The sequence below is a fragment of the Camelus dromedarius genome, chromosome 3, assembly GCF_036321535.1.
Source record: "Camelus dromedarius isolate mCamDro1 chromosome 3, mCamDro1.pat, whole genome shotgun sequence".
Lineage (NCBI taxonomy): Eukaryota > Metazoa > Chordata > Mammalia > Artiodactyla > Camelidae > Camelus > Camelus dromedarius.
In genome coordinates this window covers 60,991,793-61,014,387 of record NC_087438.1, presented here as the reverse complement: position 1 = coordinate 61,014,387, position 22,595 = coordinate 60,991,793, and the positions used below count along the sequence as shown (strand labels likewise).

Genomic DNA, 22,595 nt, shown 5'->3' with positions numbered 1-22,595 from the left:
TTTATCAAAACTTTAATTATCCAGAACACCCAACTTCCCTGTTCTTCTCAACCACAATTGTTACACAACTTATTTACTCTACTTAAAAATGAAATGCAAAATGATACCATAATCTCTCCTGAAGTGCCCTTGACTCTTTTGACGAAGAAAGTAATGACCAGGGGCCCTTCCAGAGCTGACGGCTCCAAATAGGCCTCCTCAAATAAAGACTCAGGAGCAAACTGAACCACTCCATTTGGATCACCAAACTTTTGTACCTAGAAACAGAAGCAGAGAGCAGAGTGAAAACATACAGAACAACTATGGAGGAAATCACAGTGTCCAATACATCAATACGCAGATAAGCTGCAGAGACGAAAGAAACAAAACAATGACACTTAGATATAATCTACTTGGTTACCTGATTTTGAAAAACCTTCTTTAATATACTGATTGTTATCTAAAACAAGGAGGTTCTCATTCCCCAAGGATAATGGGATTAAGCGTTCAGAAAACTACAATGTGTAGAATTTCAAAAGGATAGTACTTCAATGCCTGAATTTAGCTTTATTCATCTAATATTTGCATCAGTTAAGTTTAGCTAACCTCTGTCTACTGGTTACAATATAACATGGAGAGGGACAAAGGCCCTGCAGTGGTTAGCCTGGCTAGGCTGCCGTGCCTAGTCGTCTGGTCAAACACTAGTCTAGATGTTGCTATAAACGTGTCTTGTAGATGTGATTAATATTTACAACCCATTGATTTGAAGTAAAGAAAACTATCCTTGATAATGTGGAGGGACTTCATCCAACCACTTGAAAGCCTTAAAAAGCAAACACTGAGGTTTCCCAGAGAAGAAGGAATTCCGCCTCAAGACTGCAATTTAGGAATTCTGCTTGAGTTTCCAGCCTGCTGGCCTGCACCACAAAATTCAAACCCAGGACTGCAGCTTCAGCTCTTTCCTGACTTCCTGCCTGCAGACTGCTTTATGGATTTTGGACTGGCCAGCCCCCACAATCTTGTGAGCCAATTCCTTAAAAACTCTTCCTCTTTCTCCATGTATATATTTCCTATTAGTTCCAGTGCTCTGGATACACCTGACTGACACAGACCCCAGACAAGAGTATTTCCCAAACTTAAAAAAAAAGTGCATCTTTTGGCTTTCTTTTTTCAGTAACCTTGGTCCCCAGCTACGTTCTGCTCCGACGCACTGGGTGGTTCATGCCAAATACACTGAATTCAGATCTGTTCCACTTCATCATCTCACTAATGGAACAAGTACCATCCTTCCTTCCAACAATCTGACTTGTGACTACTTGTTAACTTTTATGCATTTTAATGGCAAAGATGTCCAATGATGTAACAAATGCCTCTTCTCTAAAAGTACTAAATATTCCCCAAACATCAAACTTTCTCAAAAAGTGTAAAGTAAGTATTTCTCACTCTATTAAAGCCTTTAAAATTTACTAATAATCAGGCTATGTAATAAACTAATTTAACAGCCAGAACATCTGACCCACAGGAATTATTATGACTTCATTTGGTTTTATAACTTTCAATTCATCGTAAGTCTATACAGTTTCAACAAATGTAAATGCATTTTCTGAAAAATCCATTAAATTCAAAATATAACACAACAAAAAAAGCAGACTCACAGATACAGAGAACAAACTAGTGGTTACCAGTGGGGAGGGGCAAGAGGCAATGTAGGGGTGGGCGAGTAGAAGGTACAAACCACTGGGTGTAAGACAGGCTCAAGGACATACTGCACAACATGGGAAATATAGCTAGTATTTTGTAATAGCTAAATGGTAAGTAACCAATTAAAATAGCACAAAATTTTTTAAAATTTAAATTTATGTAGAAATAAAAGGTCCCAAAATAGCAAAGGCACTAGAAGAACAGGTAGGAAGGACTTGCTCTCTCAACTACTAAGATATTGCTATACCCACAGCAATTAAGACACTTAATACTGTCACAAGAATTGGAAAACAGATCAAAAGAAATACAAGCCCAGAAAAAAAAACCCCAAAATTTTACGGGAAAAACAAAGTCAGACTTACTGTTAATGTAACATCTTTAGCTCTGGAGTCTAACTGAGCTTCTCCTTTCACGAGTTTAAGTTTAATAATGAAAGTCTTTTCAACTTCAATGTCGTCATGAGGATAGACTGTCAGAATGATGCTTCTCACTCCACCTTCCCCCTCTCCAAAATAGAAGGACCCGCTCACTGGGTCTGCAATGTCTCTATTCTGTGGTGGTAAGGCTTCCTGAGAATTGGGTCCAAATATCTCCCAATTCACCTGCACAGTGTTTGTTTTTCAATAGAGATGATCCATTTTAAACAAAGATGATCAATTTTAAACAAAGAATTATTTAGCAGGATATGTAGTATTAAAAACATACATACATACATGTGAAAACTACTCTAGAATTATTTCCAACAAATTTCTATGTTTTCAACTCATGTGTTTTAAAATGATATTTGCAAATATAAGCCATTCCTATACAATATCCATTTTCATGAATAACAATGTCTAACAAGAAAAATCTGAATACCTGGTCATTTATATAAACTTAAAAAAAGAAGCATAAACTGTCTTGCTGGTGTACAGGTTCTGTGAAACAAAATCTATTTGAATCTGACAATAAAATCACGTGAAAACTTTGCTGGGTCTGCAACCTCTTCTAAATAGGCTTACATAAATTCCTAGAGTAAAAGGAACAATAATTTTCCTAAATTGATACAAGCACCAAAACCTTTATATTGTAATAAATGCATTTTTTTAAGTTTCTGTGCTTTAAAATTGTATACTTTTTAGATCTATGAAGAAAGAAAACTGGGCACTTCTCTTTGCTTCTTTCATCTTTCATCAGCAGTGGACACAGCTGACCAGTTCTTTCTCTTGAAACACTGTGTCCTGTCTTCCTTGGCTTGATACTTACACACTACATACCTTCCTAGTTTTTATTCTTTACTTCTCAGTCTTCTTGACTGGCTCTCCTTCCTCAGATCTCTCAATGCTGGGAGCCCGGGGCTTGGTCACTAACCTTCACATCCCTGTCCATACTCCTTCGGCTGCAGAGTTTCAAATGCCTCCAGTGTGTCAACACCTTTTGAGTCTGTGTCTGCAGCTCTGAACTTCCACAACCCACACTCTACATCCCCCTGCCTCCCTGACCCTTCCCCTGAAGCGCCTAGTAGCCATCTCCAACTCCACCTCTGTCTGAGCCACCATCAGCTTTGCCCTGGGCCATAGAGAGCAAGAGCTTTCTAACTGTCCTCCCTGCTTCTACTCTAGCTTCCTGACAACCCATTTTTCTCACAGAAGTCGTAAGTGAGCTGACAAGCTGGTGACATTGACATCATTCCTCTGCTTAAAACTCTCTAATGGCATCCTATGTGCACCTAGACTCATCTTTCACTTGGCTCAGAAAGTTCTCTGTGATCACACAGCTATTGGCTGTGACCTATGTTGTGCTGTTACCCCTTCACCTCCAACCTCCCACACTCCTGCACACAGACCTCTCCATACCTCAGACATGCCAGGTCTGCAGATCTGCACTAGCTAATCCCTCTGCCCAAATGCCAATCCCTCTAACAATTACAAGAGCACCTCTTTCTTACCATTCAGCTTTCAGCTGAAATATCACACCCTTACCATCCAATCAAGGGTTGCCATGAGGTCACTTTTGATTATGTCTCCTGACTTTACATTCCAGCTAAACACTTAGTGTTATCAGATCATTTTCTCCTTATTTATTTGCTTATTGTCTGAAAACTCTATGAGGACAGAGATGAAGTCTGTCTTGTTCACCAGTGTCTTCTCAGGGCCTACAACAGGGTCCTGGCACATGGAAAGCACTTAACAAATACTTGTTTACTTACCGGAATCCTTCATTTAATTTTTAACTTGCTCTTAAAAGAGTTCCCTGAAGACAGCTGTATGCATTATACATTTTCATGTACTTATTAAGGTTTGGAAGCTACCTACACCTACTAGGTAATTAATAAATATTATTGGATGTGAATAAATAAATGAATATATTTGAGGAATAAGAAAACCCAATACCATACTCAATCCATCAAATTATTTGTAAAGCCATGGGAAGAATAACTGTACCTGAATCTCTCCCAAGAGTCCTCCAGTCCGCTCCAGCACCAAGGGTATAATCATTGTGGAACTGGGATTAGGAACAGAAATTTTGCTTTGATTGAGGAATCTTACTACACCAAAGGGAGAGTCACTCTTGGCAATCGTGATTCTGCACACTAGGTGGCGCCCAAGGACCGCTCCACCAGAAGCTCCAATGAGCAGAATTTCAATCGGCTCCTCAAATTCACTGCATAGCAAGAAGGAGCAAGTCTGTGAGTCTAAACATACTAAAATGCTTCTAAAATCCAAATAACCATTCATTTTCCAAATTGGGCATACATATTCAAGGCACAGTAGTCACACATCCACTGGTAGGAAGAGGGTGCTTAGCTAAAGGTACAAATGATCAACTTCCATATTATACACAACCTGAGATAGTTATCAGACTTTCTTCCCCTCTTTTTAATTGTTTAATGCATTAAAGAAAGTGATTTGCAGGATGCTTCCACATTCTGATTAGACTTTTCTAATCTAGGGGAACAAAGATTATTTCTTCCTCTATTTGAGAAAAAGTGACATTCAATCACAATGATCTTCCAGTCCCTTTTTCCCTACTCCAGCACCCTCTAAAGTTTCTCACTTGTTTCTCAATGGGCACATGTGTAATCTAAAATTCTATTATCAGTGCAAAAGACAGGTATGAACTGGAACATGATATTCATTCTTTACACATGTCCACGTTATTTCCAATTATCACTAAAGAATTACCTTTCATTGTCATCAATGATGGAAACATTTATGAAACTTAAGTTCTGCCCATGCTGAAAGGTGACTGAACTACCATGCAGCATATAATCGACACCACCAGGAACTGCAGAGGAGCTCTGAGAGATGAAATCGGCTGTCACAAGGCCGTACGTTCCATGAAGCCTCACCACTGGAACCATGACCATCCCAACATCTTCCTCCACTGTAACAGGAATTCGGAATGTAAGTCGTATACCAGACAAACAACCAAACTTTCATAAGGTTCAGTCAAATCAAAACTGACAACTGAATATAACGGTGTAATACAAGCACTCAATTTTTCCATAGTTCATTTATCGCTTTAAAAAAACAATCAGTGAAAATTTCATGACATTTTTTACAAGAAATATAGTGTGTCACAAGTGGAAAGTTATAGTGAGCAGTGTAAGCTGGAATTTAAATCATTGATTTAATCATTAACAGGCATTCTTCCTGTGTGCCACATACAAGTAAAGAACCCTTGCTTTTTAAGACAATGTTAGATGAACATAAAAAACACTTAAAAGTGTACTCAAAGTAAACCATTCTGGATTGTTTCTGCATATTTAGTTGAAAAATAAGTAATATAAAAATTGAGTTGTTTGTTATTTTTATCATATGAATGCTTTAAAAGTCCAGATATAAATATGATTCTATTACACTTTTGGTTCCTATAAAACCGACTTGTAAATCCAAAAAAAATCTTCAATGTTTGATTCCACTTAAAAATTCTATTCAAAAATTCGTTTCTTCTTAAGCCATGTTAAGATCTGTATATTAAAACATCACGTAATTGAGTTTACACCAGCCAGAGCTAAATATTACCAAACTTACATTGTAATTATAAACATGCATTGCCCCAAACCCTCCAAAGTTTTGGTGAATTAAACAGAAATCAGTAAACAGAAAAAAAATCCAAGTCTCATTTTTTTTTCTTAGTGTAAAAATGCAGCCTGATTTTACTTGCTGTAGGCTGAAATTCACAAAATGGTGATGTCTTCCATGACTTCACCCATGAAATCAATATAAATCAGCTCCTAAAGTGATCTCTGATGAAGTTTAAAAATGGGTAGAAAACCAAAGAATTTGACAGAGATAGTGAAACTGATAAATTAATTGCAACAAGAAGATAACGTTTATTTTGAAATGTATATTCACACTCTGCCTTTGAATAAAATCAGACAGGCAGCCACCTCCTTCTATCCAGGAGGAAACAGGAAGAAACACAGCCATATATTCTGCATTTTGCTTCTACAGGAGGGGAGAGTTGACAGTAGCAGGCAAGCTGCTATTAGGAACTGTTTCAAGAAAGCACGATGAGGAGTCCAGATACTACCTGAACCTGCAGTCCAGTAAAATATTTATTTCAAAGGTGATTGTTCATTAGCATGGGAATATTCACTGACCTCTAATCACAAAGGAAATTAGGCATTGCATAAATTAGAAATAAATTCATCAAATCATTTGAAATATAAGCATTTCAATAAAGTTAAGCAGAAGTTCTCCTATGTTTTTAATTGCCTCACTCCTAACCGTACAGTTTTGCCATACACAAGTGAGATTCAAGACTGCCCAACGGTAACTCAAAATATATTTTAACGATAAACATATAAATACGTGGAAAGTCTTCTATAAATACACATAAAGGTGTACACATGTGCATACACATGCACACATCCCAAACCAAGAAAAATCACATATGGGAATTTACACTGACAATGTCGTGCTCAAGCACTCTCATGCAGAAACTGGTGGTAAATTTACGAGTAAGGTTGTTGAGCCTACCTTCAAAGTCAGTATACCTTGGATCAAATTCAATGATTCCCTCTGCATTATCACTTTTCATTATTACGATTCGGACAATGGAGATGTCTCCTATTTCGGGAGGTTGATCTACCTGAAGTCCATTTTCCTGGATGGTAAAATCATACCCTCTTGCAAAGTCATAAAAAATAAAATAAAAAATAAAATAAATTGAGTACATAATTGCTTGGCATGAATCAGAGAAGGCTCCTATTAGTTCTTATGATTTAGTTCTATTAGGCTTCTTAATCCTTTTCAAGATCCCAATAGTAAAAATTTTTTTTCCTGAAAGATGTTTGAAATAGGTTTCTGGACTGCTCCCAATTATCACTGCCTTCATAAAACCAAAATTAATACAGAGTTATGGAGCGCAGGCAGTGGGAAGATAATAAAACTATTGGGAAACTGGGAAAAAGTCGTAAAATGAACTCTGAACACATCCTACAGTAACGGTCAAGGAAGGGGATACACAGTGAACTGCAGTGCACCCAGGGATGGAAACCAGCCGGGCGGGAGAATGCCAGTGCTAGGTTGAGAGGGTTACTTAATTTTTTATTTTTTTATTTTTTATGGAAGAGAAGATTACTTTAAAGATACCATGAGCGCGAAGCCACTAAAGAAATTTCAAACGAAACCATCAAGATTCAAGAAAATATTTCAGTTTCTGTGGACAATTAAATCAATGCCTCTATTCTTTAAATACAGATGGTAGTTTACTCATCCAGCAATATATTTCTGCTAAGAAAGACTTTTTAAGGTTGATATTCTTTCCATCAAAGAAAAGTTTGACTTAAAGGGTTTATACTGCTGTAATCTCTCAGGCTAAAAAAATGGCACTGAACCATTTTAGCCCTTCCTTCAATTCCCAAATTCTATTTACCTAGTATTTTTACCCTACATAGTTTGAACAGGTTGAAAGCTGGTTAATGAGATTATATAGAAGGCAAAATTAGAAAACTGGGGATTAAAATATTAAATGATAAGAGGAACTGTTATCAGTAGCCTGAGATGGATGTAGTTTAGCTGCTTACTACAACTTAATACCAAAGCAGTAAATTGTCTAGCAACTAGGCAAAATGGGTTTATAGTACTTTCGTTTTCAGATCAAAGGAAGCCTAGAAATTTATCTGGAAGAAAAACTTGTTTCCTCAGAGTTAAGCTTAAGTAGGAATTGCTTTTTTAAAAAGGCAGCAGAAAGGACAAATGCTTCAAGCCCTACTTAGTTAAGAACACAGACAGAATCTCACACAAGATGAGTTACTTTTACCAAACTTCACTCACTGGATTAAAATAGCTGGTGACCAGCTCAAATTTTAATATATAATATAAATACAAACTCATACCCATCATCAGACACAGAATTTATGTCTGGGAAACTTAGGATTTGAAATGTTTGTGAGCCCACAATATTTTTCCCGGGGGAATGATATATATTCAGCCTCAGTCACTCTGTGAAACATTTTAGTTAAAAAAAAAAAAGCTTTTAAAGCATGGCATTAACAGAACAAATGCAAAAACATTTTCATTTCATGCACAAGAAAACTTCCTTTAGGACATAAACAAATGCAAACATCATTCCAGTCGAAGGTTTGGTGTAGGCCTAGGGGCAGGTGCTCCTTGGGCCACTCAAACTGAGGGTAGTTCGTCGGGCGACCTGTGTTTCTCACCCTTGTTAACCGAGTCGCTCCCACTAAATCAGAGAATGAGGGGGCCTCGATATGGTTAATTCTTGATCTTCATCAAAACCATGGTGCATTAACTACTTGACTCTAACTTTTCCCCTGCTTTAAAATCTGCATCTTCCTCATTCACTCACAAGGAAGACAATACAGCCTTCAGAGAAACCAGGGAAAGAAGTCTCTCACTCCAGCCCATTCACAGATGTGGAAAGAGAGATGGGAGAACGGAAATCTGCCACGCCAGCTGACCTTTGACCTACAGAGCAGTTACTCTCTTTCCTCACCAAATCACTACAAGCCCATACCATGTTCAATTCTCCTGCTGCCCAGAGTGACTGCACAGAACAGAAACACAGACTTCCAACTTTCAGGGAAAAAATGTAATTTAGAACATTGTGCAGTTAAGTTAGTCTTTGCCACCATGTCCTGTTTTAGTGTCCTATAAATGCGAGAAAAAGCACAAAAAAGGAGGGTCTTACATTCCATAGTAATCCCTGCACACCCGAGCTTTGACTCATCCTTTCTCTCTTTCTGTTTTCTTTCCTTTTTCCTAATCCTCTTTTTCACTTTACCTTCCCAGGAGTTCCACCTTTGTAATCACCAGAGAAAATTCCTCAGGGCCCTCAGGAAGGCTGTCATCAAGGATTTCAGTATGCAGGCTTTTCACCACCTCCCCTGCTTCAAAGAGGAGCTGCCCGGGGGGAGGGATGAAGTCCAAGCCAGCCTCTGCAGTCCCGCTCACGGTCTCACACCAGAGCTTCACGGGCCCAAAAGAGCCACCCGAACGGGTGACTGTGAGGTTAACCTGCGCAAGAAGCAGTTTTCCATTTGATTTGGATGAGTCACCTACCAGACAAGACTTAATTTTGAATGTCTCTAATTCTATTCACTAGGATTATGCTGAAATTATATAAAAATTTTAAAACTATATAAATTCTATGTACAAATGATATTAGGAACAAATCAACCAGTCTGTGAAACCTTTGGAATATGAACAAAGAAACACATTTTAAAGATCACTCACGATACAAAAATAAAAATGATATTTAAGATTTTAAGCACTTCACTCTCTACCTTTTGTACTTCTTCTGACACTCGAAGCTGCTCTTGTGAAAAGGCGAATCGGCCGTAGGGAAAGTCACTGGCCACCACCGTGATGTTGGCAGTGCTGCTGGATTCACTCAGCACTCCCCCCTCACTGACTCCAGTGAGCTGAAACTCATAGGAACGCTTTTCCTCAGGAATGTCATCGTTCAAAGCCTAGAGAAGGACAAAAAGGGCCATGCGCAGCAGAATCTGAACATTAGAAGGAAAGTATCACATAAGCAACCACAACAAACTCTGTGATATTAACCACCTCCCACCACCCCACCCCAGCCACACACACACACAGAGCAAAGGGCATGACAGTCATCAGGAACACTGGTACCTGTATCACTACAACTGCCGCAGACTGTCCATCGCGCATCGTCAGTTTTCCTGACGTTTCAGCGAATTCCCCCACGGAAGGAGGGAGTATCCTCCAGTCCACTGTGACCTCCCCCGAAATCGCTGGGCCACGAACGAGGCTACAACAATACACAAGTGTATATTTCAACACATTTTTACTGAAGGAACTTTTCCTAAATGTTTGCTGTAACCTTCAACAATAAACAATTTTCATTTACTTCAAGATTTAAATAGCCTCATCTATCAACAGTAAAGCAAAAGAAAGTCTTCAATTCCAAGAGTAACACCCAAAGAACTGCACTTGTGCAATCTGCTCGACCAGAACACTGGCAAAAGCTGAACATCACAAGGAGAAGGCTTAAAGGATTTTTTTAAGTTTGTAAAGACTTTTCACTTAATATACAAGGTATGAAATATGAATACCCCAGAGAACAGTAACACTTCCTACATGTAACGCTAATGGAAAAGCTACCAAAAAGATAACGTCTCAACACAAATTCAGCTACTGCATTGATAACTGCTATCCCACTCCTCATGAGAAAACCTGTGACAATCAAAACTGCCTACAATCATACTACTTTAGATATATAATGGGCCCTAATTTTTGAACACTTAAAGACTCATAAAATCTTTGCTCCAGATGATTTTTTTAAGGAGTGATTCTGCAGCTAAGACACACAAGCTTACAGAGACGAAATAACTGTCACTTTACATGGTTAGTGACAGAACAGGGCTGGAAGCACAGATCTTCTGATGTCACTCAATATGCTTTCCTTGGCATGGGTTGTGCAAATCATCTAAGAAACAGTCAGAAATCTCATGACCTAACTAAGAGACAGGTCAGAGTATATCTTCAGTTTTCACCAGAAATGTGTTCTGTTCTCCACAGGATATTACCAATACATAAAATGGCAATGCCTGAAGAATGTGTCTGTGTTGAGAACAAAGTATTTAGGGCATAAAAATAAACATCAAGACCCTCACCTAGGCAAACAAAAACTAGGAAGCCCTTACCTGATGAGAGCAGTACCATTGTATTTTGCTGAGGGTTCACCAATGAGGACGTGCCGAGATGACGCAGCTATCCCAACTGCTCCTGACCCTCCCTTATCTCCCCGAATGACGATTGATGCGCTACCTAAGTGGAAGATGATATATGTATACCACTTATGCAGAAAATACATGTGTTCACTTGGTATGTGCCTAGCAATGTGCTAAGGGCTTTACACATACTAATCTTTTGACTTAATCCTCATGACAATCATATAAATTAACTACCAATAGTATCTTTATCTTACTGAAGACATTTAAGCACATTGAGGACTGAAGACACAAGGTAAATTACTTGCCCAAGATCACACATTTTCATGAAAAGGGTAGGATAAAGTGGACAGTAATTCCACTATCATTCCCATGATAAGCAAGTACTCTTCTACCATTTGCATTCATTCACTTCTACAGTAACCATTTGGTAGCTCGTTGCAACTGGCTGCATGGCTGTAACTATTTGCTACGTGGCAAAAGCAAGAATTCGTGGGGGCCCTTTTATATTTTTAATTTTCTGATTCTACTGTTTGCTTTTAAGCATTTATAAAAATGCATCAAATATTCCTGCTAAAATGTAAATAAAAGCCGTATCAAGTAACTCAAGGACTCATAGTATAATTTAGCAGTAACTTGAAAAAAAATTGCTTCCAGAAGTACACATGAGGGTTTCACGAAACAAAGGACTGGATTACTATACCATCTATCACTTTTTGGCAATGGATTAATGGGACCAAGAGTGGTTTGTCATGTGTAAGGACATCCCAGTTAGAAATATATTATGAATTTTTTATGTTAATGAACAATTTACCTTGACCCACTGGTATCTTCTTGTTCTTGTGTTTAGTTAGTCTACATAACATCAACCCTGACACTTAATACAATGTAGACAACTGAGCTGACTTAAGACTTATGGAAGGATATGGTGCAAAGATATGATTCACAGACTTGCTGGAAAGCACTCTAGATAAAAATACAAAAAGAATAACTACCCTAGGTAACTGTAAAGAGTACAGTGCTGCTCTTTACAATTTTGACAATTTCCTTGGCCATAGAATTCTGCTCCTTTGGCCAGAGACCCTTGCATAGGATGAAGTTCTTCATGGCAAAAAAGAGACTGTTATCTATATGTCAACAGTAACTAACCTTTCATATCAAAGTTGCTGGGCCATTTTTTATGGTTACTACTCTTCATAACATAATGAAACCATTTTAGGACCACTAATCCTTTCCAGATCTAAGAAACAAATTTTCACATGGACCACAGGCAAATGAGAATTCTGATGCCTGTTTCTGAAATGTCAAAATGTCTAAGTAACTACTTTCTGATGAAAACAGGTATAGGTAGGCTGAAAGAGACATGCGCTAAGTTAAATAACATCTTATTACAAAAGTAATACAAGATCATCATAAATAGTGTAGAAATACGAGTAATCAAAAACCACTATCCACATTTCAAGTAAATAATTACAAACATATTTATGACATGCATATGACAAAAAAGGAATTACACTGAACATGCTGTTATGAAACCTGCTTTATTAACATAATTATTCATGTCACCTAAGTATTCTTTATTTTTAATGCAGTAAGGCTTTTTCTGGCACATTGTTTTGAATAGTTGCATAGTATTTTGTTAAATTTAACAAGTCTCCTATTGTTGAATGTTCAGGAAATTTTTCATTGTTTACTTTATAAACATTGCTAAAATAAACACCTTTATTTTTTAAAAAGCACACAGTTAAGTAGTAGAAATCTTTGGCATATGACCTTACCAACACTGGTAATTGTAATTTTAGTTTTTGAAAGTCTTCAACTGTAATATGAGTGGCAAATAATATATGTTTAAGCAAACATTTTAGGAATTATAAAAACTAACACTACCTATCTTTGTAACTATTGATTATTTGGTTACCTGTCTCTGAAAATTTACTTTTTAATTTCAAAAAGTGTCAATCTGTCTCACCTTTTACTGGAGATATTTCTACCTCATCAACTGGTAGCAGGTGAATGGTGAAATGCCTGTCCTCCTCCAGCACAGTACCTTGAAGTGTGTGCAATTTAATGGTCTTCTGGGACTCGGTCTACGTCAAATGAGAGGAGGAACATATTTTCCAGATGGGCCAAAGTTAAATTTTGAATGTTCTCATTAGCAGAATAGTATTTATACTTACAAGCATTTTTTAAAGTGTATCCTTTTTGTCCCCTAGAATTATGGGTTTCTTCTTGAGAGAACTACTATATTAAAATTAGCTCTGAGCATAAATCCCATTTAAGTTCTTAATAGGAAAAAGGAGGGAAATTTTAACACAACTTTTAAATTTACTGAAAATTTTCAACCATTGAAAGTTCAATCACTTAAAGAGAGTTAAATGGTCACAGCATGATGTAAACAGATCAAGGTCATAGGTTCAATACTTATAAAGGTTAGCTTTCTGCTACCCATTTTTACTTTGCCGTCTACCCATTCCTGCTTCCTTCCCTTTCCTTCCATAGGTGCTGGTCTCAAGAGTGCTGATTAGTATTCCTTCCCTCTCTTGTCTTACACTTAGTTCAGTAATTTCCTGCAACTTGTGTTAAACTTTCAGTGTAGACTGGAAGAGAAAGAATGAGGAAAAGCAAATATACAGAAGACAACTAGGTTAATACTTTGAGATACAACCATGACAGAATCATTTTTCTCTTTACTTTTTCCTCTCTATGCTGATAGCAAAACTCCAGTTTGCCCCAAGCATCACTGATTAACTTTCTATTGCTTGAATTCAGCGTTTTATTGCTTCTCATGTACATCTCAGTTCTGCAACTGCATCTTTTGAGAGTTTTAATATTAAAAAGCATTATTTTAATCTCTTCTCTCAAGCCATTCTCTCTTCATAGCCCCTTATTTCTGTACTTCTTAAAAATTTTATATGAGACTGTATACTTCCTGCCTCAAGGCCTTTTTAAATATACTCATGGAAAATCTATAATTCCTGGGATGCAGTGAATCACTCCCAACCCTTTTACTCTCCACACATTGTGAATCAGCAGCTCTGAATTGTATATCTTAGCCACAAAACCATTTGTTAGAATGGAGACACAGGTGTTTCAGAGCTGAGGATACAAGAACAATAAAGCTGTTATGCAGTTGTACATGCAATGCACCAGGCTGGTGAGCAATGAAGAGGGAGAAGGTCAAATCCAAGGGGATCCACAAACCCACCCTCCTGATGCAGTTCTCTGACCAAGGATGGCCTTACTTCCTGGCGGAGTAGGGGGAAGATTAGACTGTTTGTCATTTTGGTATGCATGTCCTGCTGAACACGAGAAAATCTTTCTAATCATCTGGAAACTAGATCTAGCAATTAGAATCTAGTAACCAGGCAAATTATTGCTCATTATGACTATGGAAAATCTTTAAAGAAATTTCAAAGTAATTTCTAAATTCGTCTCATGACAAATGAGAAGCTTACAGAGGGCTAGGGCATGCAACCTAGATGTTACTTGAGCCATCATGTATCAGAATCTAAGAAATGAGTGGATGAAATATCTGTAACATCTGGTTTAAGATCATTAGTTCCATTAGAGTAACCAATACCTCAAAAATGGTGGCAGAATTTGCAGCAACATGGACGGATGTGGAGGGTATTATGCTAAGTAAGATAAGTCAGACAGAGAAAGGCAAATACTGTGTGACATCACTTATATGTGGAATCTAAAAAATACAAAAAAACTAGTGAATGAAACAAATAATGAAGCAGACTCACAGATGCAAAGAACAAACTAGTGGTTACAGTGGGGAGAGGGAAGGGAAGACGGGGACCCAGGGGTAGGGAAGAAAAAAGGGGGTTATTATGGGATTATATGAAATCACGCGTCTGAAACTTGAAAACTGTAAAGCACTGCAGAATTTAAAGAATCTTTCATTCAATTAAAAAAAGAGTGGCAGAATGTCTAAGTGGCAAATGAATTACCACAGGGCATCACTGATTAATTTCTTGATTACCTATGAGAAAACTGAAAGAAAAAAATACATTTCTCTGTGTGTTTGGTGTTGAATGCTCAGATGAAAGGTCAACAGACTCAAAAAAAAAAAAAAATAGACAATGACCATGTTTCACTGGGATTATTTTCTCTTTAAATGTTTGGTCAAATTCCTTTGGAAAGCCACCTTAGGGACCTTCTACTCCATTCCTTAATTTTTCTTATTCTATTTTGTTTACAGAAATTCATCTGCTTAGACTTTCTGTATCTACTATATTAGAGTCAATTTCACATAGATGTTTACATTTATTTGTCTAGATTTGCAAAGTAATGGTTCTTTCTTTCTGGTTAGTTCTTATTTTGTCAAGTTATTTTTGGGGTTTTTTTTAACCTATTCATAAGTTCTACTGTTTTTCTGGTTCTTAACTAATTCACTCTCACTTTCATCTTTTATTAATTTAGGAATGATTTATGCACACATGAAAGCAAAAACCATAAAAGACTGATAAATCTGGACTCCCATTTTCTTCTCTTTGGTCTATCCCAGAGCCCAATATCACACTGTCATATTTACCTTAGATACAGGTTATTTAATCTAGTTATGGAAGACCACCCTCAATTCTTCTTTGTGAGTTTCTGACTATTCCTGGTCTTTTGCATTTCTATACGTATTTAAGAATCAGCTTGTCAATTCTCCTCCACCTCTCCATCCCTCCTTCCAGAAAAAAAGAACTGAGAATTTGACTGATAAACACTACTTGGCTCTGGTTGGCTCTGATAAACACTACTTGGATTCACAGTGAAACCTCACGCTTAGATTAACTGCACCATACGCTGCATCCCCAGCTTCTTTTGGTTAGTAAAGCTGGCCAAGGAGAAGGAAGCTGCGTGGACACAGGAAACTAGCAAAGTCATATTCTCAGAAGAGTTTACTGATACTCCAGCTAATACTGATACTCCTGCTCTACAGGACTTGGGAAGGAGAAGTCAGCCTCAGGAATCATAAAAACCAAGTGCTTGGGCAAAGGGAGCTTGGTCCTCCCTCAAAGTTGTCACCGTGAGAGTTGTCACTGGGACACATGTGGATGGACCCTAATACACCTTCCATTCTTCAATTATTTTCATTCAGTCTTCTGACTGACTGAAACACTACCTTAATCATTTTTTCAAAGTGTATGTGGTTGTCAAAAATTCATACTCTTTGTAATTTCGAGATTGTCTTTCTGTTATTATGGTATGTGATTGATATTTTGACTCAGTATGAAAGTTCTGAATCACACTTTTTTAACATCTTATTTTATTCACTGTAGAAGAGAAATATTTTATCATTTTGTCATCTTTTTTTTTTCTTTATCCTTTTTTTCTGTCTTACTACTTGTGGCCTTTTCTCATTATCCTTGAAATTAATGTGTTTTTTCCCAAGATAAAATTAGTTGTGGGTCTTTTAAATTTATTTTAGCCTGGGATGGCTCAGTCATTCTGATCTAAAAATTAAATTGTTTTCGTCAACTCAGGGGAATTTTTATCCTAATAAAGCAAAGATCAGCTTATTAGAGATAAATCTCTCACCTTCAGTACTCTAGTAAGAGATATGCCACTCCTTAAGAAAGTCTCCTTAATATCACCTATTCCCAGAAAAGCAAGTTAAGAGTCTGTAGAAGGGAATCAGAATAACCCGTGTTGTGTGTAATACTCAAGAATCAACAGCTCCAAGGTGCCTATGGAGATTCAAATATGTAGGTTATTTGTAAACCTTAGCTAAAGGATACCTCATTCCTGTATGGGGAGAGACACACAATTACTATCAGTTTTAATCATGTGAAATTGCCATTTTGTACAACAAAACGGACAGTTCCAATTCCATATGATTTGACCTAATAACTCCTGTGGTAAGTACACTTCTCAACATGTAAACAGATATAGTGATAATACACACAAGTGTGTTGAACTCCGCTTAACATCAGAAGAGAAGGCTATAGAGAAGAGGCAGTCAACAGAATGAGGAAACAGCAACTCGATAAGAGGGCGCTATGAAACTACCCAGACTCTTCTGGGATGATAAGGCGGAGATTGCTACTACTAACACACGAAAGACAGAACTAAGCAATTAAGAAAGACAAGGAGGAAGGTACACCAGGATTCCCTCTGAGAGGCTGTGTGTTCCATGCTACTGAGTCTGAATTTCTGTGGGTAAGAGGAAGCCCCTGGATCATTTTAAGCATGGGGTAGCATAACAATATATTCCTTATGGAAAGATAACCCTCATCAGTGGCACAGATAATGGACAGAAAAGGGAAAAGATTTGGAATAGGAATATCAGTTAAAAGACTCCACCAAACGAAAGATGAAGGCATGCACTGCCACAGCCATGACAGAGAAGGAGGAACAGAAAGGGTATTTAAAAGGGAAAAATGATCAAACTCAGTTATCAAATACATGCAAGAGTTACAAAATGCGTGGAGATGGGGTGATACCAGGTATGCAGCTTGGCTGACTGGTTTTGCTTTCAATCAGGAGAGGAAATGTTGAGAGAAGAGTAGTTTTAATGGTAGCATGAAGACAGCGTATGAACTAAATTTGATTTCAGATATTTAGGGGTGTGTGTGTGTGTGTGTGTGTGTTTGTGATTTTTTTCCCCACGGTGCACATGATTTCAAAAAATTCCAGACACAGTGAATATTATCATATGAATTCATAAGCAATACTACGGAGAAGAAAATCAAACAAGGACAAATTTAAACTACAGAAGTCCTGATGATGATTATACCTCATCAAAATGGAGTGTCCCATTCAAAGGACTGAGGTCATCTTCGGCCATCTCATCCACAGTCCACTGAAGTCGAACGGCTCCTTTTCCTCCTGGAGACCGGACAACTGTTAATGTCACATATGAATCAGGGTCATCAGACAAAAGGGATTCATCAATCATTACCTGAAAAAAAAGAAAGCCCAGTAAGGTTAAAAGAAGAAAGAAAGGAAGAAAGAAAGAATCAGGAAAAACAAACAGAGTCTTACTTCTATTCACAATCACTGCAATGTTTGAATTTAGAACTCTGTCACAAACATGCCCCCCAAAATACATTTCACCAAATCCCATTCCCTTTTTGTCCTAGACACTCAGCTACTTGTCATTTCCTAAACTCTCCTGTGATCAGGTGGAGCTTGTAACTGAATTCTGGCCAGAGGAACACAGGCAGAAGTGAAGTATGTTACCGTAGTCTGGCCATCAACTTCCCACATAATCTTCCACATTCCCTCTTTCTCCACCTGCTGGGTGACTAAGATGGAGAGAGTCTGGTGCCTGAGATGCCAGTTGGAGAAATGTCCATAAAACCCCAATTAGGAACAATGATGCAGTCTTTCACATAAAAAAGAAATAAATTCTTATTATATTAAGGAACTGAGATGTGAGGGTTCTTTTTACAGCAGTCAGGCCCCTCACAGAATACAGACCCAAACTGCCCTCTGAATTATTTGCAGTTTGACAACTTCAGCAACTTCAAATTTAAAAGAGGCTTTACTAACCTAACATAGGGAGAGAAGAAAATTCAGTTTGTTAATTTACCTGTACTGTTTATTTTTTACTATTAAAAGACCTGGTTCAACTGAGTTACCTATACTGATTTTGTGAAGCAAAGTCCAAACTGAGCTTATACTGCATACTTGTTATGTAAATACAAAAATATAATACAGTGCTTTCCATTTTCAAGACAGACACTTAACAAGCAGAGAATACAATCTTGTTTTGTTTTCTGCTTTCCCATGAGATTTTGCATTGGTGCCAAGAGTAGGAATTTGGAGTCAACTGATACTTAGCGAGCTTCTAATATATGTCAGTTCTCTTTATCTTATTTAAGCCTCACAGACACTTTAAGAAATCTGAGGGCCACAGATATACATATATTTGGAGAAAAGGAGCCTGGAATTTAGTTCAGATGTTCTGATTCCACATCCAGTGCTGTTCATACCACTCCTCAGAGACCAGAAATATTTAATAAGAAAAAAGCAAAGTGAGAAAGAAAAGAAATCCATTATCAACAAACCACATGTATAAGTCCTTTTTGTTTCTATAGACAGTAACATTCCAGTTTCAGTTTCACAAGTATATTTGCATGAGTCTCTACTATTCCCAGTGCTTTGGTATACTTAGCACACTTCCCTGTGAGCAGCTTACTAATTTTGACAGATTAATACCAAAAATCGTTTCTCAGTGTTCTTCAGTTCTGAGTCTAATCTGAATCGCCAAATAATGCTAACAGAATGTTCACTACATGCACAATACTGTGTATCTTACATATATGTTAAAAAATAAATAAATAAACTCCCTGTTATCAAGAGACTTGGGCAGTAAAAAAAAAAGATAGGATATAAGAAAAGTAGCCACAAAGGGCTGAGCAAAAAGCTACCACTAATATCATCAACAATTAAAACAGCAATTGACACCTATTGAGTGGAAAGCCCAGTTAATATATGCCTTATGTAGCAACTCACTCACTCCTCACAATGAGGGTTATGAAGAATAACACAGCAGGGTTTGGGTGACTTAAATCTTCCTTTTAGACTGCAAGACAAGTTGGAGATCTGAGGCTATTGGAATACAGTAGTTCCCAGACCAAGAACACACTGAAGTTTATGCAGTGAAGTTTATGATGGCAGTTAAGATAAAATAAATAACTAAAAATTACTTATAAATAGTAGCATAACTCTTTATTTTTTCATACAGTGAGAGAAACCTGTAAATATACTGGCCAATGGCTAAGTCCAAATGTGTGACAAAATTAAAAGCAAAAAACATTATTACAAAGTTTCATCAATTTGAGAATTGACTACTTAAACCCCAAACTTTATTTAACCTCAGAAGTTAATAGAGAATACATTTTTAATAATTTAATAAATTTTATTAAAAATAAGTTACACATTCATATATATTAAAATATTTCTCTGCATATATGCAAAAAAGATCTGGACAGAAATACAACAAAATGCTAATGATTTCTATCTCAGAACGATAATATTATGGGTGTATTTACTCTCTTCTTTATATAGTTTGTATTTCCCAGACTTGGAAACACTGACAGCTACTCTTTTGCGAATCTACCACTACTTCCAAACACCTACTTTCGCTCTTTCATTTCCCAAGGAAGAAAAAGTCTCATTAGGCTGCAGCAGTAGAAGTGCTCTGTTCATTTTATGTTTTCCATTTTCTTATGAAGTTGGTATTTCAATGATCAAATCACTACGCAGTTATTAGTGTTTATTTAAATTTTGGAGCATCTGGCCACTCCAGCCCTAACAGGCAAACTGTAGGCCTAGCCTTGCATCCACAGAACAGTAAAGACAACAGACATTAGAACAATTTGCTACTATTTAAAATGATCTATGGTGAATTACTGATTATCTATAAGTGATTAAATAAAGGAAATGGTAACATAGGAGCCAGAAAAGCTGTATATGAAATTACCTATTACTGAAATTATATATTATGATTATTTCTCCTTGGAATTTCCTTTGAAAAGTAAAGTCATAATAATTATGAAACAGTTTACAGCACTATATTTTATACTTAAGGTGCAGAGATAATTTAGGACTAGTCATCAAACCTGGCTGCACAAATGATTAAGCTTTTTTCTCCCTCAGGGCTTGAACCAGTGACAACTGGTCCCACTCTTGTGAGCCCTGGAAGTAAGCATTCAGTGAGAAGTAAGAGGTGAGAGAGAAGAAATAGGAGACAGACGTGAGCGGCGGTGACTGTGGTGTTTTGTTCAATATAAATCAAGACAGAGGACTTGAAAGGTGGATAATGTAAATCCCTTCCCAGCGAAATCCATCCTGGGGTGTAAAACCAGGGTATGACAGAGTCCTGGCTTGTGACCAGGATGGAGGTCTAGCAGCAGAGCAGGCAGAGAACAGAAGGTACAGACACAAAGCACCTCCTGGTCTATTACACTCAGTAACAGAAATCTGTTTCCCTTTGTAACTGCCTGATGTTAAGCGCTCTCATAATTATCAAACTGTGTGCCTAGGAGAGAGAACTGGCCCCTAATTCAATCACCAACTCAAAAGACCCTTGAGAAAAAATCATGAGTGAAGAGTAATGAACAGTTAAAAAAAAAAAAGAAAGAAAAATACCTTTCTACTATAAATTACAAGAAAAATTAGCCTAGGGGAAGGCACCTCCTTCCTGGTATATTTCACTTACAGTCTTTTCTTCAAATCCAAATACTCCAAATGGAGAATCATTTTGTGGAATAACAACGGTTACCACAACATCATCGCCAAGCCTGCCACCTCCAGCCACCCTGATTAAGGAAATACTGAATGTCTCCATGAGTTCAAATTCAGCATCATCAATTATGGTGATTTCTATCATTGCAGTGACCTATAAAAGAAGAGAAGGAAAGGAGGAAGGGAGAGAAAGAAGAGGGATGGTATAATGTAATAGCAATTTCTGATCGCATACATTTCAACTTTTTAGTTGAAATTTAGATACATAGTACCAAGGGAAAAAGCAGGAATTTTTATGTGTTATGCTCATAATACTATTTTAAAGTTATATATATATTTACAGTATTTCAAAGTAAAACATTTAGTCTACTATTTCCAAGATAAAGGAAATTATATATGTAATAAAATACAGGGTTATTTATAGATACCAAAAAAATGAAGACTTATTCTTAAACAAAAATATTTAAAATGTCATGCAAGCTCTAATAACCATTAAACAAACATAAATTTTAGTATACTTGTGTTAATGTGGTATGATATCAAATGGTATCTTACAAATTATTTTTGTCTTCTGCAATTAGACTAAACCCCTTGGTTTCAAATCATTGTTCTTTTAATGTAGGGAAAAAGACAGGCAGGAAAAAAAGCCAAATTTGCTGTTATTAGACGTTTATGATCAGGGCTTCATTCTTTTGGGTCTAAGTTAAAAGTTTTTTTATAACTTATAAATAAGTACTTGGTCAAGCGTGTGATTTCACTATTGGTCATAAAAATATCCCAGCTGTATCTCCACATTTCAAATCTTTTTCTGTACCCAGAGGGAAATGATACTGACATTTATCAAAAAATAAAGTTTTCCTACCTAAATTCACTTTAATTTAATGAGAAAAAAAAGTGAGACATCTGGACATCACACTCAGAGAAACAGAAACCTAAACAAAAGCACATGCTAAAATGTAAGATTATTAAAATGTCTACACCCCAAATCTATACTGCAGAATACAGAATACTTTCCCTATAGGATGTTAACTTTAAGGATAATGATGATCCTAAGGATGTGCTAAATGGGATGGGGCCTGAACTTCATGGAAAGAATAAAGCGCTGATGACATAACTCAAGTTGGATGGCTACTTCAATGAAAATCAATTTATCTGCTTCTATTTTTAATGTAAAAATCTGTACTTCCCTTCCTTTTAGTAGCAAATGTTTAAAGTTCTAAGTTTGTTAAAAACTCATGATTTCAAATATTAATAATAGATCTTTATGTGCAGGAAAATCTAGGTCTCTATGTTAATCTTTGAGCAGCATTCACATACCCCCTAAAGGCAACTGCTATGTTGATGCACACTCTGCAGCTCCGTGCAGGCAAAATCAGACTGCAAGTAAAGAGACACTGCTATGTGAAGTTACGAATATTTTCATGGTTGTTCATGTGCTTTTTCCACTTACTGATTTAAAAATCTATGAAAATATTTTATTCTTACATATTGCAAAATGCCCAGTTTTACAAACTTAACACTTCTTAGGGAATATTTTGTAGTTTTTAAGATTGGTTGGCCCAAATCTACA

The 22,595-nt window shown here is 36.9% G+C and overlaps 1 protein-coding gene across 2 annotated transcripts in view; it reads right to left on the bottom strand.

The window, feature by feature from the left end:
• Positions 1-22,595, bottom strand: part of ADGRV1 (adhesion G protein-coupled receptor V1) — a 471,359-nt gene that overhangs the window by 288,135 nt on the left and 160,629 nt on the right. For both annotated transcript variants that reach the window (XM_064482395.1, XM_064482396.1), the window contains 12 exons: positions 21,000-21,179; positions 17,568-17,732; positions 12,804-12,921; positions 10,808-10,931; positions 9,774-9,912; positions 9,419-9,604; positions 8,917-9,149; positions 6,648-6,796; positions 4,845-5,046; positions 4,104-4,323; positions 2,043-2,282; positions 108-257 (listed from right to left, as the gene is read on the bottom strand). In XM_064482395.1, coding sequence (XP_064338465.1) covers positions 108-257; positions 2,043-2,282; positions 4,104-4,323; positions 4,845-5,046; positions 6,648-6,796; positions 8,917-9,149; positions 9,419-9,604; positions 9,774-9,912; positions 10,808-10,931; positions 12,804-12,921; positions 17,568-17,732; positions 21,000-21,179 — 2,106 coding nt within the window. The remainder of the gene's footprint in view (positions 1-107; positions 258-2,042; positions 2,283-4,103; positions 4,324-4,844; positions 5,047-6,647; positions 6,797-8,916; positions 9,150-9,418; positions 9,605-9,773; positions 9,913-10,807; positions 10,932-12,803; positions 12,922-17,567; positions 17,733-20,999; positions 21,180-22,595) is intronic.